Below are 11,431 nucleotides of genomic sequence, written 5' to 3'. Positions count from 1 at the left end.
TTCATATAAACTATCTCAACCTATTGAAACCCAACGAGTCAAAAGGCTCTTATTTAATAAACCTTATCTTAGTGGCTTCTTATTTTAGTTTTTTTTTTTTTAATTAAAATTTATTAGGGAGTTTGGAAAGATTAGCCCAAAATGTATATGTACTGTTTTAGTTTTTAGCAGTTTGGAGCAAATTGCTAAGTTATTAAATAATATTTTTGGTATTTTGATTAAATATAAAATGTTAAACATGCGAATTTCTTAAAATTTTGTCAAATTTACCAAATAATCAAATTACAACAACAACAATAACAATAACAACAACAACAACAACAACAACAACAAGAACAACAACAACAACAACAACAACAACAACAATAATAATAATAATAATAATAATAATAATAATAATAGTAATAATAATAATAATAATAATAATAATAATAATAATAATAATAATCCAAACAAAGCTATATACAAAATAAAATTAAAATTAACAAAAAATAATAATAATAAGACAAAGGGGAGCCACGAGCTCCTTTTTGTAAATGATATGGGATTATTTTGATCCCACAATGAAAATGTTCGAAAAGATGAGCTCTTGAGCTCCTCTATATAAGAGGTACAAACATAATTGTTTGCCCATCAATGTTGCAAGTATTGAGAAGTCAAAATGTTCTTATTTAAAAAATCTTAGCTTTGTCTTCTTATTTTAGTTTTTATTTATTTTTTCATTTATTTATTATTTATTATTTATTATTTATTATTTATTTATTATTAGTGGGGGTTGGGAAAGATTAACCCAAAATATATGTGTTGTTTTAGTTTTTAGCAGTTTAGAGCAAATTACTGAGTTATTAAATAATATCTTTGGTGTTCTGATTAAACATAAACTGTTAAAATGACGAATTTGTTAAAATTTTGGTGAATTTGTCAATCTCAATTTTATTTTATTTTTAAACCGTCAATAATCAAATAATAATAATAATAATAATAATAATAATAATAATAATAATAATAATAATAATAATAATAATAATAATAATCATCATCATCATCATCCAAACAAAACGATATACAAAATAAACTTAAAATTAGAAAGAAAAAAAAAATAAGAAGAATGATGTGGGATCATTTTGATCTCACATTGAAAATGTTTGGAAAGAGGAGATCTTGAAAATGTTTACAAATATAATTGTTTGCTCATCAATGTGTGTGTGTGTGTGTGTTTAGAAATAATGGAAAATTTAAAATGGAAAGGAAATATTTTAATAATAATATTTTACATCATCAAGTAGTAAGGGCGTATTTAAAAAAAATAGTAAATATAAATTAAAAATGGAATAAAATTATTTTATTAATAATATTATACATCATTAAATTAAAATGTAACAAAAATTAGGTAAAAATATCACTACATCTATATTCTAATTGACTAATTGACTAAAAATAAAAAATAAAAAAAGGCTGAAAATGAATTTAATATTACTAATTGGCTGAAAATATAAAAGGAAATGAATATTAATAATTGACTGCAAATAAAAAATGATCCATAATTGAATAAAAAATGGTCAGATCATTGCATTTTAATTAAATATGGAATGAAAATTAAAAATGGGAGGAAAATATTTCAATAATAATATTCTACATTATCAATAGTAAATGCATATTTAAACAATAGTAAAGGTAAATAAAAAATGAAACGGAAATATTTCAATAATAATATCTACATCATCAATTAAAAATTTGTAAAAATATCACTGCATTTGATATTTTAATTGACTGGAAAAAAAAAATAATTGGCTGAAAATGAATTTGATATCACTAATTGACTGAAAATATAAAAGGATAACTAATTGAGTAATATTCTACCATTATATATTTTAACCCAAGTAACCCATCTTGATGGATTGAATGTGTTAGCTCTAGACGAAGATGAATGTTAGGAATATATTGTAGAAGTTTTGATGAGCCAAATGTATTTTGTAGACCCCAATTTTATTTTATTTGAGTCAGTTCTGGTTCACCAAGTATAGTGCACCACTGCCATGAAGCCTACATGAAGTCTACGAAAAAGCAGTTTGAAAGAAGAATAAATGAAAGCGGGATCATAGCTTAACAGATTTATGAAGCATCAAGTTACTAAAGGTTGAGATGGACAAGATGGTAGAAGACTTGTTAAAGCATGCCTAATGCGAGATAATCCACAGTTCGATTCTCATTAGAAGAAATTTTGGTGTAAAGATGAATTGCTATCGTGAAGTAGCTATATAAGGAGATGATGATGTCATCATGATAGTAATATCAGGTTATACTATCATGAAAGAAGTATGACATCACGATGTGATAAAGCTAGTGGAGAACACGTGGAAGAGATAAGTCAAAAGAATTTAAGTCTTGGATTTTATCAATTGGATACCCAGTATCACGATGTGATAAAGCTAGTGGAGAACACGTGGAAGAGATAAGTCAAAAGAATTTAAGTCTTGGATTTTATCAATTGGATACCCAGTTGAGATGGAAGAAGCATTGCCAAGCAAAGCAAATGGTTTATAGTTTGATTCCTACTTGAAGTGATTTTATGATTTCATAATATTGGTTCATGATATACAATGGAACGTGATACATGGTCCATGATACAAGGTGGAACATGATAGCTAGCTCATGATATGAAATGGAACATGATATATATGGTCCATGATACAAGGTGGAACATGATATATATGGTCCATGATACAAGGTGGAACATGATATATATGGTCCATGATACAAGGTGGAACATGATATGAAATGGAACATGATATATATAGTCCATGATACAAGGTGGAACATGATATACTATTGGGACATGACTTCATCAAAAAGAGCTATGACATCATGATAGAATTAGACAGAAACATCATTTTGAAGCTCTGTTTCTGCAGAAGAAGTCGAAGAAGAAGAAGAAGCTGATAGACGAAGGAGATCTTTTTAATACTCAAGCAAGAATCAGCAGATAAATTATTTGATCAACTTGGCACATCAGATCAATAATTCAACAAAAGTCATGCCAGAGAAATTCAAATTTGGAGGCTACCCATTCCAAAGAAAAGCTTTGTCAGATTAAAGAGGAGCAACGGCAAATTTATTTAAATCTTCTGACAGACGGCGAAATGATTTTTGCAGACTAAGTTGGCAAAATTAATTGATCAACTACAATTCAAAATGGACGATCGAGATCGAAAGTTGATCAACGGGCAAATAGCTTTCATCTGCTATAAATTGCCCAAGCAGACTTGAAGACAAGCACGAATCTAACAGAGATTCAGAAAACACTTGAACAACAAAGAAAATTATCCAATCAATCATCAAGTGGTATATTGAGCTATATAAGATAGAATTCAAGTCTGAGAGAAGAAATCTTTGTATTTCATTGTAAATCTTCTACTGAGTGTAGAAAAGGGGTAGAGTAACTAGGGAGAGTGAAAAACCCAGTTGGAGTGTAGCTTTGTGCGTAGCACTCGGTTGTAACGGGCAGAGTAACAAGGGGAGCTTGTGAAAACCCGGTGAGAGCGTAGCTTTGTGCATAGTTCTCGTGGTGTAGGAGTACAGCTTGGTGCGAAGTACTCGGGAAGGCGGAGTAACAAGAGGAGCTTGCGAAAAACCTTGGTGGAGTGTAGCTTTGTGCGAAGCACTCGGAGAAGTGTCGTTGGGCACTTATTCACTATTGTATCTGGGTGATCGAAGAATAGTGAATTTCCTCCTTGAAGTGAAAGGAGAAGAGTGGACTAGGAGGATTACACCACCTCTGAACCACTATAAATCTCTCTCTCTATTTACTTACTGCTCATATATATTTCGTGCATGCCTATATTATCTGTGAACTAACCCGTTACGGTTTATTGCGTATCTTTATCTGTCTGGGTTTGATAGTTCCCTCGTTTGCATGCAAGTGAAATTTTATATACATCATCCTACATCTATACTAAGTGGCACTAACGTGATGCATGTATAAAATCTCTATTTGAGCACGACACAATTTAAAGCATAACACTTTGCCGTTACAATTCCGCTGTGCACACTCTAAGTTGTTATACTTGTTTATGCTTGTTACTTAGAGTTGAAGTTACAAAGTGTTGTTTGCAGAAGAAGTTTGAAAAAGTTAGAGAAGTCTATTCACCCCCCCCCCCCCCCCCCCTCTAGACTTCTCACCACCCTTTCAGGACCAACAATGAATAAGATTGTGTTGTCACTACCAATGTTGTCTACAAAGAGGTTTCAATAATGTGTAAATATAATCGGTGATATTAAGTTTTTTTTTTAAATAAAAAAATTGCTATATATCTAGACAAAAAATATATATCTTCCATACAAATGAATAAGGATACCAATTCATTTCTATAATTGAGTTGTTAGAGAACGAGCACATTTGCCTAATTTATGAAAATACTAAATAATGATAAATAAAATCTTCAAAGTCATAGCACCGTATGTGTACATCTAGACATTAGCTAACAAATTCAAGCAATGATAACATCAAAATATATAAACGATCCAAACCATATCTTTAATTGCACTATATAATATTTGATGTTCTAATTTAAATAATTATATATCGATTAATATATTCTTAATATATTACAACAAATTCATTCCGTGCATCGCACGGGTGCAAATACTAGTATTATGGAATACTATTTCTCTTCCTGCTTTACGTGACATTATAAAATTTAGAAGAAAATAAATTTTTTAAATATTTATTCAATACTAGTGAAACTACATAATCCCATCCCATACACAATAAATCAAATGATATGTCATAAAATACTACTGGAAATTATGGAATTTCCAACCAACTGAAAGTGATCTTAAATCAATTTGAAAGTCTTGTTCCGACCACTTTTGATATCCGAAAAAAAATCTTTGTTGTTATTTTTTATCATTTTTTACTTTTGATTTGATTTAAGATTACTTTCAGGTGATCAGAAATTCCATAATTTCCAGCAGTGAAAAATTATTTATTAATTAAATCAAATATAAAATAGAATATAAAACATGTTAATTAAAAAGATAAAAATTATGAAGTAATTGTTTCTATAAAAAAAAAGGTTGCATTGCATTTATAATGCTCTAGATATGAGTCTAACCCATTGATTGCAATCTTACTTTTACTTTTTTTTTTTTAATTGTTACACAAACAAAAATAAAGAGTAATGTTTCAGTTCATACAAAAATAATTATATATTATTCACTACATGATTTACGTTATTATACACAAGTATTTTCGCATGTGCAATGCACAAAATAGATTTGTTGTAATATATTAAAAATATTTGGATCAATATATAATTATTTAAATTAGAACATCAAATATTATATATATAGTGCAATTGAAGGTATGGTTTGGATCGTTTATGTGTTTAGATGTACGCATGCGATGCGGTAACTTTGGAGATTTTATTTATCATTGTCTAGTATGTTTATAAATTAGGTAAATGTGCACGTTCTCTAGCAACTCAGTTATAAAAATGAATTGATATCATAATTCATTTGTATGGAAAATATATTTTTTGTCTAGATATATAGCAATTTTGCCATCTAAAAAAATATAATATCACCGATTATATTTACACATTATTGAAACCTCTTTGTAGACAACATTGGTAGTAGCAACACAATATTGTCCATCTTCGTCTAGAGCTAACACCTTCCGTCCATCAGGATGGGTGACTCGGATGAAAATATATAATGGTAGAATATCAGTCAATTAGTGATCCTTTTATATTTTCAGTCACTTAGTAATATCAGATTCATTTTCAACCAATTATTCTTTTTTATTTTCAGTCAATTAATCAATTAGAAATTAGATGCGGTGATATTTTTACCTAATTTCCGTTCCACTTTTAATTGATGATGTAGAATATTTTTATTGAAATATTTTCGTCCAATTTTTTATTTCTGTTCCACTTTTAATTAAAATGCGATGATCTGACAATTTCTTTTTTCATTTTAGCCAATTATGAATCATTTTTTATTCGCAGTCAATTATTAATATTCATTTCCTTTTATATTTTCAGTCAATTACTAATATCAGATTCAGTTTCAGCCAATTATTCTTTTTTATTTTCAGTCAATTAGTCAATTAGAATATGAGATGCAGTGATATTTTTACTCAATTTTCGTTCCATTTTTAATTGATGATGTAGAATATTATTATTGAAATATTTTCGTTTCATTTTTTATTTTCGTTGCATTTTTAATTTACCTTTACTTTTGTTTAAAATATATCTTTACTATTGATGATGTAGAATATTATTATTGAAATATTTTATTTTCATTTTTAATTTACCTTTACTTGATGATGTAGAATATAATTATTGAAACATTCCCATTCCATTTTTAATTTCTGCGTTCCATTGTTTAAAATTGTGAGAGATTTATGAAATAATTGTAATTTGATTTATTATACTGTATAATATTATTGTGAAAAATTAAAATGCAATGATCTGCCTATTTCCTTTTCTATTTAAGTCAATTATGAATCATTTTTTATTTTCAGGGGTCAATTATTAATATTCATTTCTTTTTCCAAGTAACCTAATTTATGTTCCTTTTTTCCATTTTTAATTTTTAGTCAATTATTAATATTCGTTTCTTTTTTTCAATTTACGTAATTTCCGTCCCATTTTTAATTGATGATGTAGAATATTATTGTGAAATATTTCTCTTCTTTTTTATTTCCTTTCTTTTTAAAAAAAAAAAATTACCTTCACTATTTATTATTGTTTGGACAGTAAATCAAGTAAATATGATTTTGTTTTTAATTATAGTATAGATTAGTATGACACTTATGTTCAAAAAAATTCTCTCATTCCTGACCTTTCTTCAGTCTTCTCTCTCTCAAAGAGCGTCGATACTTCATGCTATACACACGATTCTTTTAATGATTTTACCCTTATTTTGACAGATTTTTCTTTCATTTGTGATTAAAAGTTCTAGTTTCGAAAGTTCACCCACTCGCAAAGCATCGATCTACAAAAAGATAAGTTTTTATCTCCATTTGAGATATATATATATATATATATATATATATATATATATATATATATATATATATATATATATATTGTATTTAAAAAATCAGTTTTTGATATTTCAGATGTGATCTCTATTACTATATATATTGCATTTTTAATTTTATAATATGTTAAATTTAGGATTACTTTCTCAAAGCTAGAGAATGAAATACATGAATTGATGTTTGAACATCTTAGCAATTGCTCTTCTAGGTAAATTCATTATTTATTTTGAACTGAATATAAAATACAAAAAATTAAAACAAAACATATGGCCGTTACATATACGGTAATTTATTTTTGATTTAGATTTATTCATTCATATAACTAAAACACATGTTATCTTCAAAAAAAAATGCATATTTTCTTCATTTGTGTAAAATGCTCAAAACAATGCTATGGTTACGGTTTTGATCTTCTTTTAGGGTAATTTTAAACAAAACTTCCATTCAAATGAATGACTCTTGTTCAAAAGCAATATCGACATTTCTCTAAGAAATAGGTAGAAAAGATAATGCTAGAAAGTGGAAAAAAGTTATATTAATTAAAAAAATCAGATTAATAGGATTTCATGATACAATTACCTTAATTGATGTTCTTTTGGAGTCCCTCTACTGTTATCATAGTATATATATATATATATATATATATATATATATATATATATATATATATATATATATATATATATATATATATATATATATATATATAGTGAAAGGTTCATGTGCAGTTGAATGCTTCCCGTGCGGATGTGCGGTGGATTAATGTGCATGAGATTTGTACTCAATGTGCGTAAGTGTTGTGCTTAATATGCCTGAGATTTGTACTTAATGTGCGTGAATGTGCAAAATGCAGCAAAAAATATTGATGTCAGCTTCTTCCCCATCCCCAGTAGCCAATTCCCCCTCCCTGATGATGATGACGCGGAGGTGATCTATGGTGGTTAAAAATTATGGGAATAATACAACAAAATCCACTGCTGTGCAAATTTTACTGTGCGTGCGTCATTTATATAAACATTCAACTGCACTGAAGGTAGCTGATAATCCAGAATCCATGGCCAAATTTAAGGAAGAAGTAACAAGAAGCTTGGGCGTTAATGTGCGTGAGTTTCTGTTATGCTTCCTTCTGAGCTCGTAATTCTGAAATACGCACGCACATTAAGCACAAATCTCACGCACATTAAACACAATACTCAGGCGCATTAAGTACAAAACTCACGCATATTAACATGACGCACATTAAGTACAAATCTCAGGCACATTGAGTACAAATCTCACGCACATTAAGTATAAATCTCACGCACATTAATCCAGCGCACATCCGCACGGGAAGCAACAAATGCACCTGATCCCCTCCCTATATATATATATATATATATATATATATATATATATATATATATATATATATATATATATATATATATATATATATACATATATATAACACTTTGGTAATTTCAAATCCAAGTAACAAATAAATAGACAAGTATTTAATTTGGAGTGCACAATGGAATAAATATATGTAAAGTGTTATGCCAAAATAATTAATTGGATCACATGTACAACGTTAGATATGCTCAGATGATGTGTAAGAATAACAAGAATATCTTTAATATTTAAAGGAGATGGTTCACTCAATATTTAACAAGATTATTCAAGATTGTATATAAGACTTCATGCGAAATCAACCGTGTGATAAATGTCACATGCAACACGTCAAAATTTCTTAGAATAATTGAAATAATAAGCTTGGAAAGTTTGAGTTACATTCACACGTGAAAACACACTAAACCCGAATGATTAAGATCAACTGTGAATAGTAAACGGGTTAGTAAAATACTAAACAAATAAAGCAGATTAAGTAAGTGCGGTATGTAAATGAGAGAGAGAATTTATAGTGGTTCGGAAGTGGCGTAATCTTCCTAGTCCACTTTACTCCTTTCGCGTCTAGGAGTAATTCACTATTTTCCACACACAGTTACAATAGTGAATAAGTGCTACACAAGCACTTCTTCGGATGTCTTGCACACAGCTACACCCAACTCCGAGTGTCTCGCTCACAGCTACACTCAACTCCGAGTACTTCGCACACAGCTATACTTAAACGCCAACTAAGTGTTTTGCGCAAAGCTACACTTAGCAACTACGAGTGTTTTGCACACAGCTACACTCCATAGAGTATTTTGCACACAACTATACTCTTTTTACAATTACAAATATGAAGGTAATTGTATCTCTCTCCAACTATTTTTGAGACTATTCAGACTAAGTCTCTCTTCTAGATATTTCAATAAATATTCAGACTTGAATTTTGCTCGTATAGATCACTTTGTTGTCTCTTTTCTGCACTTCTTCATCTTCAAGTCTTCATTGCATTTTTATAGATAATCAAATATATACGTTGGAGTGGGATAATTTGGCATTTGAAATTTGAATCTTGTAGCCTGATATTGTTGACACTAGGTTCTTCAATTTTGATTTGATTGCCAACTTATCTTGACATGATAATATTTTTTATCTCAACTTGATTTTCAAGTTGTTTCTAAAATATTATTATCTTTGTCAATTTTGAACTTCTAACGTCTCTTGGCAATAAATTTTTCTGACATGATTTATTTCTAAGATAAGGTCTTTATCCATGCCTTCATAAATTTTCCATTGTTCTGATCATGTCTTCAGGCAATTTAGATTCTTGTGACATGTGAGACGAATCAAAATAAATTCATTCGAATTTATTTAATATTCTGATCATCCTTGCTTGTTTGTCACATTTTGCTCCTTAGAGACACATTGTGCTTGTATTGCCTTTCTTGCTTGTCAAAATTAGATCTTACTTGTTTAACCTGGTCACATTGTGCTGTGCTCTTTTTCAGATCTTGCTTCTTTGACCTTTACACATCTTGCTTGTTTGACTTGATAGATCGTGCTGTTTTTACATCTTGCTTGTTTGGCCGCTTCTTGCTTCTTCAGATTTAGCGTTGCAAAAAGATAAATCTTTAGGGGGATTTAATCTTAGATCCTAGATATGATCATTTGTGTGCAAAGACTTCTACCATTTCACCGTGAGGCTCATCCATTCATTCTCTGTAACATCTTTGTTTAATGCTTGTCTTCTGGATGAATACTCGTAGGACCAAAATTAGTTATCCAAATTAATTTTGTTCTTCATGTAGTAGTCTTTCGTTTGCTTTTTGACTTGAAATACTGAATTATGATGCTTGTACTAATGTCCTAAATTCTAAGGGGATCTAAAGTACATTTGGCTCATCAAAACCTTATTAAGAAAATATTCCTATCAATTTTCACCCTTTTTGATGACGCCAAAACTTATACTCAGTCATTTGGGTTAGTCTCAAAAAAATTAAAATTTTCAAAAGATTTTATTAAATTTGACATAGCCATGATGAGTTTAACAATTGATTTTGACTCTAGGAAAGGTATTTTTAGCAAGAGTTTCCTATTCGCATTTTTGGATTTTAACATTAATGATTTTTGCAATTTTTCCAATTATGCGATTCATACAAGTTAAGCTAAAAAATTACCTTTCAAGACAAATTAAAACAAAAACAGACAGAATATCATAAGCATCATATTTAGATAATGAGCAAAATATTGTAGCAAAATATTGATGGCCATACTTAGTGTTTTGTTAGCCAAACACAAACATTGTTCACCAATTTCACAAATCACTTGATTATCTTGTTTCTCTTTTCTTCTAACATGCGATTGATATGGTTCTTAACATCAATAAAATTGTCACTAATAGCATAATCTTTGCATACCTGCCCAATCACATAATAATTGAAAGCTTCAGTGATGTTGTTTCCGAGCAGTATACCTTCTTCGTACCAGATTATGCATTCTTCTAGATTCTTATCTCCTTGCAGTTCTGCTCCATTCACCTTGATGTAGTCTAGAAGTACCATCATCATTATGGACCTTGCATAGCTCTTGATGTGTCTGAAGTTCTCACTTGAGATCCACATGTTTTGATCACTTGGACTACTCTTCTTCATTCCTTTTGGTAGATCATTTAGATTTACCATTCTTGTCACTTCAATTTTGTCATCTCTTGGTGTGGATTCCAAGTAAAGAGCTACTTTGTTGAACTAGTTTATTTGTTCTTGATTTTCACCTGCACAAACAATATCACGAAAAGATCTATTAGTGGTATTAGCACTACTGGAACCTCCTGGACTGCTTGCATCACCAAACCAGTATTCCAGTCCTCCTTTCCTTGCAATATTGGTTCTGCCTGTTCTGCCTCCTCTACTGCTGCTTCCACCACCACTCTTGGTATCCATGGCAGTCATGATAGCTTCCATCATTCCTTCCAAATGACTGAATCTCTCTTCCCCCTTTTTGGCGTAATCAACTAGC

At 29.6% G+C, this 11,431-nt stretch overlaps 1 protein-coding gene across 1 annotated transcript in view; it reads right to left on the bottom strand.

Moving 5' to 3' along the window:
• LOC109157815 (protein FAR1-RELATED SEQUENCE 5-like) overlaps nucleotides 1-11,037 on the bottom strand; it is a 28,535-nt gene extending 17,498 nt beyond the window's left edge. The window contains exon 1 of the mRNA XM_019305656.1: nucleotides 10,834-11,037. Coding sequence (XP_019161201.1) covers nucleotides 10,834-11,037 — 204 coding nt within the window. The remainder of the gene's footprint in view (nucleotides 1-10,833) is intronic.
• Nucleotides 11,038-11,431: the final 394 nt, after the last annotated feature.

Source organism: Ipomoea nil, unplaced genomic scaffold (genome assembly GCF_001879475.1).
Source record: "Ipomoea nil cultivar Tokyo-kokei standard unplaced genomic scaffold, Asagao_1.1 scaffold2792, whole genome shotgun sequence".
NCBI classification, from domain to species: Eukaryota; Viridiplantae; Streptophyta; class Magnoliopsida; order Solanales; family Convolvulaceae; genus Ipomoea; species Ipomoea nil.
Note: the sequence above shows the minus strand (reverse complement) of the source record. Positions and strands in the feature narration are given on the sequence as shown.